The sequence below is a fragment of the Neltuma alba genome, unplaced genomic scaffold (genome assembly GCF_004799145.2).
Source record: "Neltuma alba isolate B1F8T4 unplaced genomic scaffold, ASM479914v2 tig00011988_pilon, whole genome shotgun sequence".
Classification (NCBI taxonomy): Eukaryota; Viridiplantae; Streptophyta; class Magnoliopsida; order Fabales; family Fabaceae; genus Neltuma; species Neltuma alba.
In genome coordinates, this window is record NW_021636561.1 from 633,002 (window position 1) to 655,248 (window position 22,247).

A 22,247-nucleotide genomic window follows, 5' to 3' on the forward strand; every position below is an offset into this window, starting at 1 on the left:
GATATTAAGAAAGATTATTGTAGTGTTTTAGGAGAAGCATATCATATTTTTTATAATTAACTAACTTACCTAACTTCCTTAATCTAATCAAATTAGTTAAATATGTCTTATATTAAGGACAGGAAGAGTATTGATTTATCAATATCTCGGGAAAGCAGGAGTGTGATGCCAATGATTTTGTAGTCTAGAAATATGAATACTCTACTACAAATAGAGGCCGCATGTTTGATCTCGTTGCATGTGTTTATAACTTAAAACTGTTAGCATATTTCCCTTTGGATTTTTTTTTTTAAAAAAAAGAAAAGAATGTGAAAGTGTGAATGTGAATGTGTGACTCGTTAGTTTTCAAGGGTATGATATAAGGCATGGTCCATAGCCAATGAGGCCTAACCAACGTTGGGTTTCCCTTCGTAGGCCTCCATTTGGGAACAAGCCTGGACCGACAAAATAGCAAGTATCGTTTCCTAGGTGTTTGGTAGGAGGAACTAGGAAGGGGAAAACGTTTTCTCTTTCAATTTCTAACACAAAATATTCAACAGGAAACATCTCTTTTCCAATACTATTTTTCATTCACGATCACAGGGAAAAATGTTCATTCTACAGCATCCGCCATAATAATATATAAACTAAAGTAGTTGTAGTTTAAAAGATGGGTACTTTGGCTACTTAATAGTAATTTCCACTACCGTACTGTTAGATCACAGCAAAACCTACCAAAAAATCTGAATGGTATAGGTGGAGTCCAAGTGGATCCTGAGGCAGGAGGAACCGACCTAAGTCCATTTCTGGACCAGGCGTTGTACCTCAATTTTACGCTCACCATATTAATACAGGACCCCATCTATCACCCAACACCCTATACTTGAAAGGGCCCTTTCTCCTCCCTTCCCATGTGCTCTGTTAGCCTGTTTCCATTGCTCCGGACACCGTATTCAACAGTAGGCCCTTGAACATTATACACAGGTTTGGTTTCTGAATTGTCTTGTGTGCTAATTCAATTTAATTTCTTCTTTCTCCGCTATATATCACACTTAGCTAGGGTTCTCTTTTACCTATATTAGCTGTTAGCCACCCATGTTCTTTCCAATGCCCATTTACCCCAATGATGATCATATATTGTGACAGACACATAATCCCCTCTGAAATAAAGGTTTTCGGCTAGCAGGGTAAGATCTTTCAATTGTGCTAGTGACCGCTTGTCTCTTTGTTGCTGGCTTATTGCCATTCAATTTTAAGAAAGCAACTTGTTTTACATATATGAAGCATATGAAACATTAAATGAAAAGGACCGACATGGATTGAGCAAAGGATGGGTGTACTAATTCTGTTTTACGCATTTCTCTCCTTTGTAAGTCGACTCCATATTACATCTTAATTCAAAATATTAAGTTTGTGAGTTTATGGGTCTTTGCATTTAAATACCTCTTCTTCAATCCAATTCTCTGTAATGCAGGATTCCTCTACTCCCTTATACCTCATCAAATCCACTCATGTACACCTGACATTTCAAGTTTCCAACATGCCAGTATGATACGCAGGACATGTTTTAGGTGTATTTAGTTCTTTTTATTAGTTACCCTATGGGTTTGAAAATTTTGATGGTGTAATAGAAAAAATGGTAAAAATAAATATGATGATGGAATTTAGTGTAGTTAGTAAAAATAATAACTGAAAATCTGTTCACGCTTAGTACATGTTTATCTTTTTATATCATCAGAACGTGGGTGATGTAAGTATCCATCATTACGTTCACGCTTTCGCTACAATTTGCAGTGCATGCAAGTTGTTTGTTTAATTGACTGGATATTCCCAATTCCAATGATCTGCCACAGGTAGTCTTAAATTCCATGGTACTGTTAGTGTGCTGCAAAAGCAAAATAAATGAAAGTAAGAAACGGAGGAACCTTCTCCTTCTCCTTCTCCTTCTTCTTCTTCTTCATTGAGCTGTCACATTGAAATCTGCATATGAAATTCATGATCTCATATGTTTAATTTCTGGTGTAATGCACAATATTGAAAGATCACTAGTCCGGAGTCTACTCGTGCACTACACATAGAGCATTAAATGGAGGGCATGTGAGCCTCCATGTGACGGTGGGAAAGTCCCTGAATTGCTTTCTCACTTGTAAATGGAGGGACGTCTGAATCAAAAGCCACCAAGGCATGAACATGTTTTCTTCTTCTACACGTGGTATTGTTCAAAAAGATATGCCTATTGCTAAGCTTTTTCTAAAATTTCTTTAGCTATTACATAGCAACCTAACTTATTGCTTAGTGCTCACTCCTCAGCTTTCCCACTCACATCATCATCACATGCCTTCATTTAATACTTCAAGCTAAGTCTGTCCTGTCGAATCACACACTCTTCTAAACTAATCAATATAGTATCAAGTTAATTAGTCATAAATATCTTGTTAATTTGAAGTTTGAGTCGAATTGTCGATGATAATCTCATCTCCCTTTTTGGTTTTTGTTACGATTAGTGAGAAGATAATGTGGTTGGTGATTGATTGATCCTTATGTGTTGTGTGGTTCAAAGCTGTACTCCCTATAATAACAGTGAAAAGGATGTTTGCATCTTTTGCTGTGGATGAGCACTAGCTCTTTTGTGTATATATGTGAACTTGTTAGTGGTGGGAATAGTTATAAGTCAGATATATTTGGATTTGCTGAGCAAAGAAACACAAACAATTCACTTTATATATACATACATACAAACATACATATATAAATGTACACGATCAGATAACCAGACGAAAGTTTTTCTTTTTTGACCTTTTTTTATCATATATTGACATCTTGTGATGTTGTAATAGTTAACAGAGGTGAATGAAATTGATTAGCATAGAAAATTCAAGTATTTCTCCGGTTCTAAATATAAAACCCTTATACTGGTATATATAAGGGTTTTATATTCAAGACAGGAGGAGTAATATTTTATTCTTAATTACAGTTCAAGTCATTTCACTTGCTTTTCCTTCCCTGTTTTTTCCCACCACTTCTTTTAGAACACTCAAATATTATCATCCAAAGCGTTATCATGTGCCAAAGAACTAATTGCTTCAGATTTGCAGTTAGTGTATATTTTTATTAAAATTCCAGAGTTAGATCCAAACTAAAAGATTGCTGTGAACTACTTGTGGGGTAAGGAAAAAAATAAATAAACAAAGAGAATAAAATGGAAAGAAGTTTTTTGTATAAGCAAATTCATTTTGTTTTTTGATGTCACTGTGTCTTTCATTTTGAGAGGAATTTTAAATTCAGATTATTTCTATTATTAAATTTAAGTTACTCTTATAATTATATATATACTCCTTTGGTTTTATTTATAGGATAGTAAAAGAAATTTTTCATATAAAGATATAATTTTACCTTTCATTTATTATTGTGTTGAATTTCTTTTCATAGAGTATAGTATATATTAAATAAAAAATAAAAATTATTAAATTGTAAATTATAGTAAATAAAGTTTAAAATTTTTTTATGTAAAATATGTTAAAAGTAATTAATAAAAAAACACGGGATGAGGGCACCAAGCCACTAAAGACAAACGGTCAAAAATTGAGTGAAATAGACAACAACATGTGATGCGTAACCATCAGCATTGTCACGTGTCTGCGTAAAAGGGCGAAAGAAAGAGTTTTGTACGTTTTTGACGTTTCTCTTTGAAAATGATTGAAATTTCAGTTTGCTGACCTTGAAAGTTACCCTGCATTTGCGCATAATCACTTTTCACATAAATTCTTTCATTTTGGAATAATCATATTAAGAAATTATTAAATAGTCTGGATTACATAATCTCTTAGTAATTGATTGACCTTTGTATAAAAAATTAGCGATTGCATATTCAATACCAAGATAAGACAAAGCTTTGAAAATTCAATATTTATTCTTTAATTATATATCGTCATTTGTTTGTTAAATACCCTGGCCAAAAAATCTGTTTGTTAAATGAAAAAATAAAATTATATATTACAAAAGGAATAATACTTACATCAAGTTCCCCCTATCTGTTATGTCAAATTCTCTAATCACACATGATTATATGTCCTATTTTTAAAATATTAACATTTAATAACATTTAATTATACTATTGTATTTTATAGAAAAAATCTCTAAAAAAATTTGAATACATAAAATTTCAATTTTGACAGATGACACTTGAAAATGACAATAAAGAAAGTGAGGCCTGAATTGATATTTTAGAAATGTTGTAAAATTACCTATATGTGCTTTTTTGTGACATGAATGACATTAATAAAATTAGAAATGTCAAGTGTTGAATTAAGAATAACAAGTTTCATAACTTTTTTTTGTTCTCCATAACTTTAGTTAGTTGGTTAATAAGTTATAAACTAAAAATAACAAGTATGGAATAGACAATAACAAGTATTAAATTAAAAATTATAAGTTTCATAACTTTTTTGTTCTCCATTATTTTAGCTAGTTAATTAATTAACAAGTTATGAACTAAAAATGATAAGTGTTGATTTAGCAACAACAAGTACGAAGTTGAAAATGACAAGTTTAATAATTTTTTTGGTCACAAAAGCATATATGGATAATTTCACAATATTTCAAAATGTCAGTTTAGGCCTCACTTCATTTTAAAGTATTAACTACCTGAATTGAAATTTCATATATTCAGACTTATTTTCTCTTTTGTTTTGTTATTTTAATTTGAATAGTTAAGTGTTTATTGAAAATCAAAATAATTTTATTGATTAATAATAATGAAACTTTATAAGCAATTAATAATTTATTATAATTCCGGCCAAAAAACGTAATTTATTATAATTAATGTAGTAATAACTTTTCATCTTTAAATTAAAAGTAAGCAGTTGTCAAAAACTCACGGGCCAAGGAGCTTGTCTCTTTGTATGAAGTTTTTTTCCTTTCCTAATTTGTCCCCAGTTAGAAAGGGGTATTTTAGAAAGATCATTTATTAATGGATGAAAAAACTCGTTAAATAAGGTCATTTTGAATAAATATTTTAAAATATATGATGTTGAATTATATATTATAAAACATCTAATGTTATATTTTTCTTCTTATAAAAAAGGGGGATATGGACTGAAAAAAAAAACTATGTATCATATTTAGGTGTGAAACACTGTTTTCTTAGATGCCACAGTTAAATCAGATTCATATAGATTAAAGATAAATGAGCATTGTTGAAAAAATACAAAAAGGAAAAATCTTAAGGGAGAATGAGAAGCAGAATAAAAAAACACAGTTTTTTTTTTAATACACCAACAATTTATGTTAGCTAAGTCTCGAGAACTCATCAAAACCGGTACATGTTAGAGAACACAGTTAGTTGGAATAAAGTGAATGGCAATGGGAGTCAGAGGCATGTGTAAGGACAATAATCACAATGATCAGATTCTTTGGATTTTATAATAATGAAAAATGTTTATTAGAGGATTGATTGGATGCTGGCCACGCGTGATCATTAGCTGATTAGGGCAGACAATACAAGTTATTGTCTTGCTAATGTCCATATCGTTGTCCCTAAGGAGCTTACATACTCAGTACTCACATCCTGTATCTAATTCACTTATAATCTTATGTACAATATCATTGCGGCATAGGGTACTAATAAATGTATTAAATAAATAAAATTTTCAACATCTGTTCTTATTAAAAAGGGTATTTAAAATTGTGTCGGAAAAAAACACACAGAGAGAGAGATAAATACGTATATATCGTGAATAAAATAAATTTATAAACTAGGTAAATTCTTATACTCCTTTTTTGTTTTTGCTAACAAATTCTTATACTCCGGGTAGAAAGTTTGAATTAAAAATAAATACTCCTTTGGTTATATTTTTAAATCACTTCCAACATGTTTTACACGGATTAACAAAGATCTTAAATTTCATTAACTCTCGTTTAAAATTTAACGACTTTTCAAATTTATCCTATTTAATATACTACTTTCAGTCCTTAATATAAGACCTTATTTGACTTTTATTTTGGTCATAAATATAAGACTCCAATCCATTTTGTCTCTAATATTTATGTTTTTTTTTTAAGATAGTCTTTTTAACAATAGTAGTTATAGCTAATACCTTGATTAGCAAGGATATTAATTTTAGGAAAGACAACACTTATTTATTATAAATAACTAACTTAACTTTTTTCTTTAATCTCTTCAAATTAGTCAATCAACTCTTATAATTAAGATCAGAGGTAGTACATTATATTTCACGTAAACAAAATCAACACAATAAATAAAGGGTAAAATTATATATTGATATAAAAAAATTTCTTAACGCCCTATAAATAGAACTAAAAAAGCCTTCTCTCTTTACTATAGAATTAGAGAAGTATACCTTATGAGTTATGGGGCTTAATGGCATCAACCCCTTCTTTGGAGGAAGGTCGCACAACTAAACCTGTGTTTTGTGTGTTAATTTATCTATGTGTGCTTTTTATTTGTCCCCTATAAAAGAAAAGTATAGATTTTCATAATTTTTAAAAAATATAATGATATTGTCTTTTTTATACCAATAAATTTTGTATATATGGCATTAGGGTAAATTAAAGGGATATAAATTAATTATAAAAATTTTGATACAAAGCTCATCAGTGACGGCAGGTGTCGTGGTCAGTTACGTGTCATGGACATCAAAATTGAATACAAGTTTCATAATTGATTTTGTTAAAATAAAAACCCCATTATTTTAGCCAACATAAAAAGTAATTTCTCAGAATAACTGACTTTATAATCTAATAACATGTAAATTCTTTTTTTCCCTTCTTTTTTTGTAAGTTCGATTTCAATAGTTGACAACTACCTCTCAATTTTATTTTTTTTTAAAAAAAGGTGATTTCATGAAATACAGTATTACTACTACTAGTAATAATAGTATATTTGAATCCCAAAAAAATTATACTAATATAGTATTAAATTTATTTAGTATTGTTGGGTGGAGGAAAATGTGAAGAAGAGTAAATTAAATGATATGGGATGGGGATTTGGAAATCAAAGATGGATGCGTATCTTAATTAATAATGATTTAAATTCAAGAGAACATTAATAAAGAATTGGACTTTTTGGCTTACATTGACGTTGAAAATGTGATGTGTCACTTGTACAGGCGTGACTTTATTGATAGGGAAATATACGGTTCCGCGCCCAAGCCTAACTGTTTCCCAATCACCGCATTTAATGTTATTTATCTCTTCATCACAATATAAGTTGCATGTCATTTTCTCAAATTATTTATCTTATATTGTTAATTACTCCTTTCAATTTTTATTATAAGATTCAAATAATTAATTTAAAGATAACCAAAAAGCAATTAAGATTAGTTAAAAATAATAAATAAATTAAAAATATAGTTTCGTTTTCAAATATATTCTTACAATAAATGAAGTGCAGAATAAATAATTAAGGATAAAATTAAAAAAAGCGTTAAATATATAGATAAATCCTAAATTAAAGTTTATAAAATAGATAATACCTCTTTTTAAATTTAAAGCTCATAGATAGGATCAGAGGGAATATATTTCTGTGCGTGTTAACTCTGCATTTGTGTTTAAAAAAGACAAATGTAGTGTTTCAGAGTTTTTTTTTTTTTTAATTGTAGTTAGTTGTTTCCCAGTATGGACGTACGTTTTTTTCTTTTATACACATGAATACTACTTTGTTTTTAACTAATTCGTCAAATTAGAAAGGGGCAGTTAAAATCATTATTATATAATTAATATGTTGAGAGTTTGTCACACTTTTTCAACGGGTTTGAATCCTCTCATAATCTTTTTTTTTTTCCCCTTTTTTTCTTAAAATCTCATCTCTACCGTTGAATCAAATACTAGACGGTTCAGATTTAATATTTTAAAAAGCAGATGTCCATCTTCTTTCTCCTATTTATGTAATGTTATAATAACAATTTTATAAAGTATGAAATCTGAACTATTTATTATAATTAGTTACTTTGTCTCACTTTCTTAATATGTATATCCAAAATAATTAAGTACTCCTCCGGTCCTTAATATAGGATCCCATTCTCAAGTTGGGTTTGGTCCTAAATATAAGACCCCTTTCTTATATTTATCAATTTTCTCTAAATTACCCATATGAATACTCCCTAAACCATAATCAAGTAAAAGAAGGAGATGGGGTATTAAGAAAAATGATTATGGTGTTTTAGGAAAAATGTCTCACTTTTCTTATAATTAACTAACTTACCTAACTTCCTTAATCTAATCAAATTAGTTAAATGGGTCTTATATTAAGGACCGGAGGAGTACTATGTAATTCTTGTATTAACATCACATCACATCACATACATTATAAGAGCTGTTTTTATTTTCTAATTAAGCCTAACAATATCTGAAGATTTGATGTACAAACCCTTAGACGTTGAAATGGGAAGAAAAGTACAGAAAAAGAAGGATTAAGATCTATTTCTGTCCTGATAAGTTTATGCACATAAGTTGCAAGTATTTGAAAGTTTTTGTTAGATTAATATTACTCTGAACAAGCTAATTAAAAATGGAGCAAGATTATCCTAATCGTTTAAAAAAATAACCGTTAAAAAACTAATATTAACTGTAATCATACTTTAGGGATGATATTGATTGAATAAAAATTTCTGAATACCCACAACTTTCACGTAGAAGCTTTTTAGGACAAAATTGCACCTCAACCTGGAAAAAAAAAATGAGGACGGAAAATTCCTAAAAATAGTACATTATTATTATTTTTTAAATGTTTTTAAATAGTATTCTCTCCTCCCATTTTTTATTTCGACCAAATCCAGCTTAGATAATCTTATTTAAAAATCCTTTATTTCCTTTATTGGGAGTAAGTAGGATTTGCCATTATATCGATCCATAATTTGTGGCAATACCAATATAAAATTTGAAGAAAAACAAGATCCAATGCACGATTGATTGCCGTGAGAATTTGATTTTTCAAATAAAAACGAAATACCCAGTCGCATTGGGCAGAGGATCAGTCCTAATGAGCAGTGTGCATAATTTGTTAATTATGAGCTTATGACTACTAACTGTCGGCAAATGCCTTTTACTTCCCTTCCTTAGAAAAGCGTTAATAAATAAGTAAATAACTCCAATTTTAATTAATCACAAGAGTCATATCCCCACATATATTATATGATAATTTCGATGGAGCATGATGCATCACCATATATTTTAAAGTGAAAATAATATTATTATATAATTGCATGTCATAATATTCCAGTTCCACTACTGATTAGTGATCACTCCAACATCACATAATTAAAATTTGTATTTATTAGTTATTATTCCCTCCTGGTTGAGTTTAGCACTAAATATGAAAACTGAAAAGTCCCAATCTATTCTTATATTTATTTTTTCAGATTAATTTATGTAATTTATGAATTCATTTATATAATCTAATGTTATATAATACTCATCCGGTCCTTAATATAGGACCCATTTAACTAATTTGATTAGATTAAGGAAGTTAGGTAAGTTAGTTAATTATAAAAATTATGACACGTTTTTCCTAAAATACCATAATCATCTTTCTTAATACCCCTCTCTATCTTTTACTTGATTATGGCTGATGGAGTATCTATAGGGGTAATTTAGAGAAAATTGATAAATATGATAAATGGGTCTTATATTTAGGACCAAAACCAACTCAGCAATTGGGTCTTATATTAAGGATCGGAGGAGTAGTAATTTATAAGAGGATCAGATTACATTTTATTATAATATACTAGTTTACTTAATTTTAATGACCTATCTAACTTGATTAATTAGCTTTTCTATGAAGAATTAGAAAGAGTATTACTTAAAGTTTTGCGTTCAACAAAATTTTATAAAAAAAATGTGAGTTGGATTATAGTGGTTCACAAAGAATAAAATGGCCTTGCTCAATAAATACTGACAAATATATCTACAAATCATCTCTTTTTTTTGCGCGTGGTAGTGTGAGATGTCAAGCACAAAGTCAGTTTTATTTACTCATATACTCCTCCGTTTTTTAATATAAGATATATTTAACTAATTTGATTAGATTAAAGAAGTCATATGAGTTATTTAATTATAAAAATATGACATATTTTTTTCTAAAATATCATAATTATTTTTCTTAATATTCTTCCTCCCTCACTTACTTGATTATGATTGAAGAATTATCCATATGGGTAATTTAGAAAAAATTGATAAATATAAGCAATAGGTCTTATATTTAGGACGAAAATTAATTTAACAATTAAGTCCTATATTAAAGACCAGAGAAGTATTAGCCTTTTTGGTCTTTAATATCAAAAACACCTAACTAATCTGAATAAATTTAAAAAATTAATTAATTATAATAAATGTGAGTTAATTAATTTTAAAAATAATAAATATGAGATGCAATATAAATTAATGAGATTTTATGTTTAAAAACAAATCCATTAAGAACAATGAGAGTGGTACTTAACGGATCTTTTTTATATCTCAAGATATAAAGTCTAAATAATAATGTAAAACTATTCATGGCTTATAAAATACATTACTGTCCTCAATTTTTAATATAAAAGCTAGTTGACTGATTTAAGTAGATTGAAAATTTTTTAAAATAGTGTATTTATAATAAATATTTTTTAATACCCTTACTAATCATATGTATTAGTTAAAACTATTATGTACAACTATTCTACAAGGAGTACTCTGAGAAGAATAAATAAATATAAGAGATAAAATAAATTAAAATTTTATATTTATGATAAACTTCCTATATATTGATTAATTATATTATTATTGAGGCACAGATAAAAGACAATTATCAAATTAAATTGCAATGGATTGAGGATTGAATTAAAGCGGAGCAGCTGGAAGCATGAAGTCCTTAAGAGGGGCCTTTTACGTCATATCAGCCACATGTCTGTGTTATGGTGCCTTCTAACGACATCTGCATGTGGGGGGTCCTAAGGAAACTCCCGCCCAGTAATTAACTAGCATCTTTAGAATCACTCCTGTCTAATTAATCAATTGTCTTGTTCATATATTATTACTACTTTCATTACTTTTCATAAGAAATAATTTTTGAGAATAAATTATTTATAAGAAACTCTATTTAATTATTTATATTAATATCATTATATTTATTAACAAGGTAAATTGTTTGGATAGTAATTATTCTTTTACATAAATAAGGGTATTTAAAAACATATTACAATTTTTACATATTTATTGATTTTAACTAATTTTAATCAGTTTTTTATTAATATGATACCGTTAATTGCTGTATTATTATTTATTGATTAATTGATTAAAACAATGTTTTCTACAAGAGTTTAATGAAAAAGGTCAAGTTCAATTGATGTAGGGCTGGACCAAAGTTTCCACGGACGTCGCCTCCCAAAAAACTCATTTTGAGCTGTAAGCCTTCTTCCTTCAAAATCAAATCCACACTTAATTAAATTCTCCCCTTTTCTCACACACACACACACACACACACACACACACACAATTACTGTTTTTTAATTTTATTCATCATGATCTTGATTGATTGGCCCACATTGTTCGAATCTAATCTTGTGTGTGTGTGTGTATGAGCTTTTCTTATTACATGATTTGATTAGTACGTCTAATCAAGTTCCTAAATTAACGATCAATCTGCCTAATTTTCTTTTTAAATCTTTAATTTTTGAGGTGAAGTTTATTTATTGGGAAAATTGCTGATTTTTAAAATTTATTGTTAAAAAATATCCACAATTTGTTTAAAGACCTAATTGCAATATATTTTTAGCAAGTACATTTTTCTTTTTCAGTTATATACTTAAATGTAATCTATCTTTAGCTCTATGCAAAAGGAAAGCAATTTGCTCAAAACTAAAATGTGTTGTACAATTAAAAAAATTTCCAAATAATTGAAGATGAATTACACCCACCTAAAAAAATTGATTCTTTAGGTATTTTTAGACAATATATATTACAATGAAAATTTTCAACAATATTTCTTATATATATATTTTAAGTTACAAATCAGGATGCAACATATATGCATATATATGTATATGCGCGCACACTATTTTTATTAGATAAGCATATCAAATCAATATGTGATCTTTTTTTATTGAAAAAATCACCAAAAAAACTTGAAAATTAAAAATTGGGATACAACGACTCATTTATAAAAATTGTTGTAATTTGGTTATCAATTATTGTTAAAACTAATACTAATATTGTAACTGATTCTTATTTATAATTTTTTTATTTTTAAGATTTTTTTGCAATTTTTTTTAAATTTTTTATTTGGATAAAATTCATTATTTTATTAAAAAATTATGTCAAATCAAGATGCAAAATTAACTATGAATGTGACCACACTGATTTGATTGAAGATTAATCGTTGAGGTGAAGTTTATTTTATTTTATTTTTTAAAAAATCACGAATGATGACGCAACATTTATTCAGAGTCTTTATTTCACGTCATCTCAGGCTGACACGTCAAAAAAGAGTGGCAGATGGACGGTTAAGGTTGACTGCATTCATGACCAGTTCAAGGTATTATAATAATCGATATATGTAAAAAGGAAGAAAGTCTGAGAGTGACGCCTTTAAACGGTAAAGTAGTTAATGGCAGTTGCCATGTCATCATTTTACATGTTAACCAACACATCAAACTTTAATATAAATACTTTTTAATAGTAATTTAGGAAATGCGAAACAAGTATGTGAGAAGAGTTTTGTCTCGATTTACATGAAACGTATTTATAGAAAAATTTTTAAACCCTCCCAAACAGGCCCTAAATAATGTTAGTTTTTATCTTATTTATAAATTACTTTTAATATATTTTATTAGAATTTAAAAAAATGAATAAATTAAACTTTTGATCTTTTAACTTTTAACTCAATTATGATTTAGTCTCTCAATTTTTAGCTCCGTTATAATTTAATCCTTAATCTTTTCTCATTTAATATTCCCTAAAAAATAATCACATAGGAGAGGGAGAAAAAAATTGAGAAAAATGACTAGGGTCCTTTTAAAAGAACATATCATATTAATTAATTTAATTAACATTATTAATTTACTCAAATTACTTAATTATGTCTTATACTCCTCCGGTTCTTAATATAGGACCCAATTGTTGAGTTGGTTTTGGTCTTAAATATAAGATTTATTTCTCATATTTATTAATTTTCTCCAAATTACCCCCATAGATACTCTCTCAACATAATCAAGTAGAAGAGGGAGAGGGAGATTAAGGAAGATGATTATGGTATTTTAGGAAAAACGTGTCACAATTCTTATAATTAAGTAACTTACCTAACTTCCTTAATCTAATCAAATTAGTTAAATGGATCTTATATTAAGGATTGGATTAGTACTACCTCTAGTTCTTTTTGTCAGACCTTGCTTGTAGTTTACAAAAGAGATATTATAAATAGGAGCAAAAGTAGTATTACATTAAGGACCAGAAAAGTACTCCTTCCGTTCCTTATTATAAGAGACAAATAACAAAAATACGTTGATAAAAAAACAGTTAAAATTAGTTAAGAATAATTAATGTGTAAAAAATATAATTTTTTTCCAAAAATACCCTCATTAATAAGGAGAGAGAGTATGAGAGAGAACAATTAAATTATTCAAAGAAAGAGAAGTGGGGGGAGAGAGAGTGTGAGTTGGAGATAATAAATATGGGTAAAATAGTAAATCAACACAAAAAAGTAGAGACAACTTATAAGTGTCTCTTATATATAGGAACATGCTATAAGCATCAAGTGTCTCTTATAATAAGGAACGGAGGGAGTAGTTTAGTTTTTTTCAGATTGATAATTTAGTTAATTTTTTGTAATAAATATATATTGGTTTTCTTAAAATACCTTTTATAATTCGGTGTATTATAATTATTCTTGATGAAATTCCCCTTACCATCTAATTTCTATAATCAATAAGAATACTTAAAAAAATTATAAATTTGGAAGATAAAAAAGTGGATTCTAAGGTTAGAGCTTGTAAAGTGGTAGTCTAGATGGCCTCCAAGTAAATTCCTATAAAATTTCATCCTTAAATATACAAAATTTATAAGTTTATTTTTAATATGTTTTAACAAAATTAAAAAAACCCAATAAACCTTATTAATTTTATCTTAAAATTTAAGAACTTTGTAATGTTATTTGACTCCTATTTAATATACATTATATACTTTTTAAGAAAATAACAATCAATTGAACAATCAATTGGAAGTAAAATTCTCCATCTACATAATAAATTTAATGAGGTGATTTAGGTAGAAAGAATATTCTCTCTACCCTATGAATAAAACAAAAAGACTATGAAAAATTGCAATGCCACTTTGCACATGTCGTTTTATAGGCTTGTTTCTATGAAATGTTTTACCATTTCCACTCAAAAGAAAGAAATAAAAGAGGTTTGTTTTAATCATAACTGCATGAGAAATGGAAGCAATTTCAACTCAACCATAGAAGCGTCAACAGGTCTCATCTTTTCATAACATAAATTTGAAAGAAAAATTAGTCAGAACAAGACAAATTTTTTCCCATATTTTTACAATTGGGAGTTCGTTTATGGGAAGCTAGTTAGTAACGCCACAAATATGTAGTCCCACATACAAAGACTATGTATACAAATTCATCAATAGAAAGCGAAGCATACCCAATACAACTGAAGTTAGCTAACAATCCTATCCAAAACCTAATCCATTAATTAGCATTTTTTTATTTCTTTTTTTAAAACTAACCCATCTACCCAAACAAATTGAAGGTGAGACATATAACTAGGAAGATTTAAATTCCAAATCTCAGCAAACAACTCACCCTTACTTAGAGTTGAAAGTATATGAGAAAAGTAGATTATTTTTAATCTTTTAATTTCACATGAGGTTCTGTTTTGGTTTCCTGATTTTATAAAGTGTTTTTTTTTTCAGTTCTTTAAAGCTAATATTGTTAATAAAAAATGTTGGTATTAAAGTTTTAGATGTTAACTAGAGCTCTAAAATACTAACACATTAAGTTTAATTTAAAAAATTTTTAAAAAATAATTATTTGAGATTGATGGTATAAGGGGTTAGAATATTAGAAAAATACTTCTTAAAATTAAAAAAAATCAAAATTGAAATTTTATAGAAAATTAGAAGATTAAATGTACATGTTTATCAAATATAATAGGATTTGGTTTAGCCCAAAACGTGAGAGTGGTTGGCGTATAATATAATTATTATAAGTTTTTGGGAAACTAATAGTGCACTACTCGATCAAAATTTAAGAACTCCATAACTAATTTACACGCGTACATATTAAAAAATTAGTTAAAATTAATTTTTCATAAAAAATGTATTAGTTTCTTAAAAATATCATTACTTTTAATTACTTATATTAAAAATTACTTTTAAATATGTGCAAGTAACAAATGAGTTGTTTGGGAAAAAAATATAAATACGAAGACAATGAAAATCAAGGTGTTACATTTATAATTAAAATGAATTTTCCAGTTAACTCCTACATTTAGGATTTTACAGAATACTTTACTTATTTAATCTTATTTAGAAGTCATTTTCAACATGTTTCATACATTAAAAAAATATTAAATTTCATTAACCCTATCTTAAAATTTAAAGCTTTACAACTTTGCCTTTATTTTATATATATACACTTTTCAAGAAAACAACAATCTAAATAATAATAAATAAATGGTAAAATAGCTGTAAAAAAATGAAGAATAAAATAATATATTCATATAAGTAAAATAAAATTCTTATTTTACTATTTAAAATTTCGATAATTCGGCTACTACAGTGGCTCAACTTGTGAAAATCTGTCTGCATGAGAAAAATTCAAGAGGACAATTAATACAGAGAATTAGAATCCAACTTGATTTTGAACAATAAACATCAACTCAAAGCAAACAGACGAACTTGCTCCATGTGCAATTGCTGCCTTAGCGCCGCTAAAGGACTCTCTCAAATCGCTTTCAATTCAAGACCAAAATGACACAGAATAATAGTAATAATAATTTTTTTAAAAAAAATATTGCTTCGACCTCGATCTTCTTATCAAAGCTTGTATATGAATTTATTATCATTTTTTAAAAACATATTATTTATTCTTGATGTTGTTTGAAATATGAGAAATAAAAGATCTCAGATTCTTTCTGGTTTAGTGCCCTATCCTGATATCATTCGAGGGATACTTACGAAAAAGCATCATGTATTAAATTAATTGGCTTATTTATTTCTTAACTTTTAGATTCCAAACTCATTAATTTTAATTGCCTTCAATTTTTTTAATGAAAAATAGATAAATTTTAAACACTCAACTAAAAAAAAGTAAAAACTAATTTAAATTATTTCTGCTCAATTATATTGAAGTGATCCAACTTAAGAACGATACAATAATCTTTTTTTTTTTTTATCATAATTCACGCACTTATCATACTTTCTAGGGAGACCTCATACTTAGGGGGAAAAAAGCTTTCAAGAAGATACTTCTCGGTCCTAAATATAAATCTTTTTTGTAGTGTAAATTACACTTCAAAAAGAGTTTTATATTTAGAACAGGAGGAATATTTGATATTAGTTGCCTACAAAGCCTCAACAAAACAATGAGTTAAATGGAATTAGATTTATTATATGTCAATTCTTATTGATAAAACGGGCATATAAAATATTAAAAAAATTAGTGAAAAGTCCCCCTTAAAAAATTCTAGTGTTAATTAAGGACTTCCTATGCAAAAAATTTGCAACGTATTCATGCTTTCTAGATATCCCTTAAATGTATAACAAGAGATGTGAAAAAAAAAGGGGATGAATTTAGCAGTTCACGAGTCCCCAAGTCATATATAATAACTAAAATGATGATTGAAAAACACTAATGGCGAGAATCGCGGTTTATAAAAAAGATACTTATCGTTTTGCAGGACGATGGCATCCATAAAAAAGGATTTATGGATTTATTTAAACTTAATTAATAGTGAGACTTTAATTAAGAGGATAAGGTAGACAGGAAATCAAGTTGTTCCAGCTGGGGTGAAAGATATTGCGCTTCCAAGACAGAAACTCAATTAATGCTCCCACACATGGCCTCTTCCTCTTGGTGGGGTTCCTTCATGTCCTCACCATTTTCCTCTTCAAATTAAAATTTTTATTCCATTCATTTAGCTAAACCTAAACAAACTATATGTATACATGTTTTTCTAGCTCATCATCTTAACATGATCATGTTTAGTAGGGGTTCTCATTTCTCATAAATAAATTATTGGAAGTTTGATTTTTCAACACTTTTAACAAATGAAACAAAATTAGGACTTATTTAAAATGAAGATCTGAGTCTTCAGAAACAATTTTTCAATCGTAATCTACTCAATATGAGATAAGCATATAAGAAAAATTTTGTTTCTGTTCATGTGAAAGTGCTTATATGGCGCGCGCGCGCACATATATATATATATATAAACAAGCTACTAATCTCTAAAGAGAGATGAGTCTTTTATCACAAGTTTTGAGAAGGAAACGAATGAAATGAAAAGAAATAGGAAGGTTCATGGAAATGAGTGCAAGGGAGGAGGAAATCTGGCATCAGCCATGTGAAGGCCTGGAGGTTGAAGGTCCCATTCCAATGTACTTTGGTAATAATGAATGTCATCCACAGTAATACACTCACAGTACTTGTGATGTTTCACTTGTCCTCCAACACTTCAATTTTTTTTTTTGAACAAGAAGGATCCCCACCCTTATTTGACCCTATCTGTCTTTTATCCCCTCATACTTCAGATATTTGTATCCAAGTCCATGTGAACAAAAAAAAGGTTAATGTTATCATTGTTAATTCTCATAGGTTGATATTGTTGATGGTTTTAATCTTTATAGTTTTATAAGAATTTGATATAAGTTTAATAAATAATACATATGCTTTCAATAATTAAACTCTAAGAATTAACAATGATATTAATCCTAAAATTAGTAAATTGTCTCCGTGTAAGTTTCTCTTATAAGTAAGAAGTTAATATGTTGGATTTTATTTGTAACTTAGGTTTATATGATTAGTGCTTGTTGAGAAGAGGGACAGGATATTATGGAGATTGGAAACTGAGGAGGAATTAAGGCTGCAAATAAATTAAAATAGCTAAATATAAATGATGGGCAAGGGAAAGCTCTCAGAACCTCACCACATAAGTACTCATATTTCGTGATATAAATCCCTCATAAAAAATAAATGGAATCATATTTCATAATTGACATTCATAATGATATTCTTTTTTGCCAAAGAAAATTTGTATTGAAAAAGGAAAAAAATGCAAACTCCAGAAAACAAAAGACTCTGAGAAAAGTCACACCGAAAACAAAAAAGTTACAAACTCAAAGACCTACAACACAAAACTACAGACCAAAAAAAAAAAACAGAACAACTACAAAATAAAAGCTGTTAAATTTAAACGAAATTGATGCTGTTAAATCGATGCAGGAATTTAATGAAAAGCGTCAAAGAGAATATAATTAATTTAAAAAAATTAAAAAGAATGAACAGACATATTGAATCTTTGGGTACATACGACTCCTGATCTTTAATATAAGAAGTAGATAACTAATTTAAATAGATCAAAAAATAATTAAGTTAGTTATTTATAATAAATAGGAGTTGTCTTTCCTGAAATATCTTTATTAATCAAGTGTAATGGCTAGATTTACCATTATTATAAGGACTACCTTGAGAAAAAATAGATAAATATAAGAGACAAAGAGGATTAAAATCTTATATTTAGTATTAAAATAAAAGTTAAACAAACTCTTGTACTAAGGACAAAAGGTAGTAGTTTTTTACTGACCCATTGATGATAAATTTAAATGTTTATCCGTAATTAATACTCTTCCGGTCCTTAATATAAGACCTATTTAACTAATTTGATTAGATTAAGAAAGTTTGGTAAGTTAGTTAATTATAAGAAATGTGACATGTTTTTCCTAAAATACCATAATCATCTTTCTTAACACCTCCTATTTCTCTTTTATTTGATTATCGTTAAAGGAGTGTCTATAAGGGTAATTTAGAGAAAATTGATAAATATGAGAAATAGGTCTTATATTTAGGACCAAAACCAACTCAAGAATTGGGTCCTATATTAAGGACCGGAGGAGTATAATTTTTCTATTTTATTATTTCTTGATAAATCTATTAAAATGACAATAATATTGAAGTCCACAATAGAATAAAATTTACACAACTCAAATTAACATCTAATTAATTTAATTTTTTTCTAAAAAATAACAGTAGAACATAAAAAATCTGTTACTGATCAAGAAAACCTGGCTCCTTCTACTGATGTCCTTATGTACTTATTTCAAATCAAATCAAAAGAAGTGAACTTTAAATCTAAAATTAATTTTAAGAAGAGTTGGTTGTAGATTTAACCCAAGAAAAAAGAAGAAGAAGAAGAAGAGAGAGTGACCAGTTGAGAAGATAAATAAGTAAAAATAAATGTTGGTGTCTAATGACACTAATTTGTTAATCTATTTAACACAATGAGTACATAATATCAACATAACAATATTGAATGATCCCAAATTCTCAGCGGCAAAAAAGAGAAGAAGAAGAAGAAGAAGAAACGACAGAAAAGAAAAAGCGTATGAAGCTGGAAAAAAGAGGGGAGAAGAAATTAGGCGATGGTGCATATTTGCATGTGGTCTTGGCAGTTTGTTATTATGGTGTTTACCATCAGGAGTGAAAAACAGGGTTGCCCCACTTAGATTTTGCAGATTTTCCTTTTGAAAGCTACAAAAACCACGCGCTTTCTCGCCCCAAGAACACATTTTGAACCTTAAGATAGGGCTCTTCTTCCAATTTTCACTTTTAATGAACAGTTGGTAGCCTTACAACTTACAACCCCATAAGGGTATTTGGTCCCAACAGTTATTAAAAGCGTTAGTTATTGTTGAAGTAACTGTGGGCTATCCCTTCCGTCTATAAATTCGGTCGCACCCACCTTCATTCCCCCACACTCATCTCTCTCTCATTTCCCTCCTTCTAGCTAAAACTTCCTCCTCTGACGCATCAACAACAAAGTAATTCCCTTTCCGCATCATCTTTTGAAGTCCACAGATCACATTTTTAGCAGATTAGAGTTTGCTTATGTTTAAGAAGAAAGTCTCAGACTAATGATTCTTTCTTTGTGTATGTTCAGGAAAAAAAATGGCTGTCATTGGGTTGCTCTTGATGGGTTTTCTCTCCATGCTCTCCTCGGCTCATGGCTATGGTGGAGGGTGGATTAATGCTCATGCCACCTTCTATGGAGGTGGTGATGCATCAGGCACAATGGGTATGCAATTTATGCATCTATTAGTGTCTGATATGTGTTTGACTTTTGTCCCAAACGCACTATTTACATAAAAGCATCCATTTACCTCAAAATGTGAGAGTTTATTTGAAGTATGTTGGAGCAAACCCATTTGGCTAACCTTGATGGGGATGATGATGAATGGTGCAGGTGGGGCTTGTGGGTATGGGAATCTATACAGCCAAGGGTATGGAACGAACACAGCTGCTCTGAGCACGGCTCTGTTCAACAATGGGCTGAGCTGTGGGTCATGCTATGAGATCAGGTGTGTGAATGACAGAAGATGGTGCCTGCCAGGTTCCACAGTGGTCACAGCTACCAATTTCTGCCCACCAAACAATGCCTTGCCCAATAATGCAGGAGGCTGGTGTAACCCTCCTCTCCAACATTTTGATCTTGCTCAGCCTGTCTTCCTCCGCATTGCTCAATACAGAGCCGGCATAGTTCCTGTGGCTTACAGAAGGTAAATTGCCTTTTCTCTTCAAATTTAGATCCCTTACCTTACAAGATGCTAAGTTTCTTTTAGCGTTCACTGTCTGCTTCTTCAGTCAAGAAGGGCAGATAAGAATGTTAAACCAGAAAACTTAAGGAAAACGTTCGCCCAACGAACTTGATAATCATCTTCATCTATAAATGGCAATACGATTCCTACAATTGCAATTTGACAATTCAAATATTATCACGTTGGCTGGGCCCCAAGTCTCTTTGTCAAGTTGAACTAGGGTGTTTCATTTCTTTGTCCAACTACTAAGCGAGACAAACTCTACAATTAACTCTCTTTTGTCTGTTAAAGTCTCTGAAATTTATTACTTGAACCAAGTGGTTAGAAATTGTACTTGACCCTTTTGATAACTTACTGTATATTTTTCAATGGGTTGGTTTGTGCAGGGTACCCTGCAGAAGAAGGGGAGGCATAAGGTTTACAATCAATGGCCACTCCTATTTCAACCTGGTCCTCATCACAAACGTTGGTGGCGCTGGTGATGTGCACAGTGTGGCCATCAAAGGGTCAAGAACTAGGTGGATGCCAATGTCAAGAAACTGGGGCCAGAACTGGCAAAGCAACAACTATCTCAATGGCCAAGCCCTCTCCTTCAAGGTCACCACCAGTGATGGCCGCTTTGTGGTGTCCTACAATGTTGCCCCTCCCAACTGGTCCTTTGGCCAAACCTACACTGGCGCCCAATTCCGCTAGACATTACATATATATATATATATATATCACATATATTACATATTCCTGTTCAAGTGTTAGTATGACTTAGTATACTAGGGTATTAAAATAGTATGCTACCGTGAGAAGGGCTTATTTTAAAGGGGCTCTTCATCGTCATCATCGTGTCATGGTGGGGGTACCTAATTGTGGGTGCCTTCCACCCATTCTTATTGGAAGTTGTGAAGCGAGGGATTTTTTAGGTTATGGGGGTAAAAAGGTAAAAGAAATAGTGAGTAAAGTGGAAGTGGTGGAATCTTTATACTACCCGCCATTAGTATTGTAGTAGTTTCTTACTTTACATTTTTACTTTTTGGTTAGGTTTTTTTTCTTTTGGGTTTTTTTGGGAGAGGGGGGGGGGGGAGGTAAGAAGCAATTGTTTGGTGCTATATTTTAGCTTTGGCCGAGTGAGTCTTTGATTGTATTAGAGATATTTTAGTGTCAATTTTCCTGCTTCTGCAATGAAAAGATGCAATAATTTACCACATTGTTTCTGTGTCCTCTCTTCTGTCGACAAGTTTTAATTATAATTCACTCCATTTACCTCGTATAGAAGTTCTAAGGTTGTCTCCTTATTTACTTCTCATAAAATTCACACTTATCTTGTTAAAAAGAATATCAAATCACTGCAAGCGCAAGGAATATATGACTGTAAAAACAGCAAAGCCCTCAGAATTCTGATGAAGCCCAACTGTTTCAAGGGACTCTCTTTATTCTTTCACCTAACTAGAGATCAATCGTTGAATAAC

General features: G+C 29.5%; 1 protein-coding gene across 1 annotated transcript; it reads left to right on the forward strand.

Annotated features, from left to right (window-relative positions):
* The first annotated feature begins 19,922 nt into the window (after positions 1 to 19,922).
* LOC114720549 (expansin-A10) lies at positions 19,923 to 21,558 on the forward strand. Its single transcript, XM_028906201.1, has 4 exons — positions 19,923 to 20,013; positions 20,133 to 20,267; positions 20,436 to 20,748; positions 21,174 to 21,558. Exons 2-4 carry the CDS (start codon positions 20,141 to 20,143, stop codon positions 21,478 to 21,480), a joined length of 747 nt encoding a protein of 248 aa, XP_028762034.1. The 5' UTR covers positions 19,923 to 20,013; positions 20,133 to 20,140; the 3' UTR covers positions 21,481 to 21,558.
* The last annotated feature ends 689 nt before the right edge of the window (positions 21,559 to 22,247 follow it).

Excerpts from the sequence above, each read along its gene's own strand:
- LOC114720549 (XM_028906201.1), top strand. The coding sequence starts at position 20,141 with ATGGCTGTCATTGGGTTGCTCTTGATGGGTTTTCTCTCCATGCTCTCC. Across the intron at positions 20,268-20,435 it reads TGATGCATCAGGCACAATGG|GTGGGGCTTGTGGGTATGGG; the intron begins GTATGCAATTTA and ends TGAATGGTGCAG. Across the intron at positions 20,749-21,173 it reads GTTCCTGTGGCTTACAGAAG|GGTACCCTGCAGAAGAAGGG; the intron begins GTAAATTGCCTT and ends TGGTTTGTGCAG.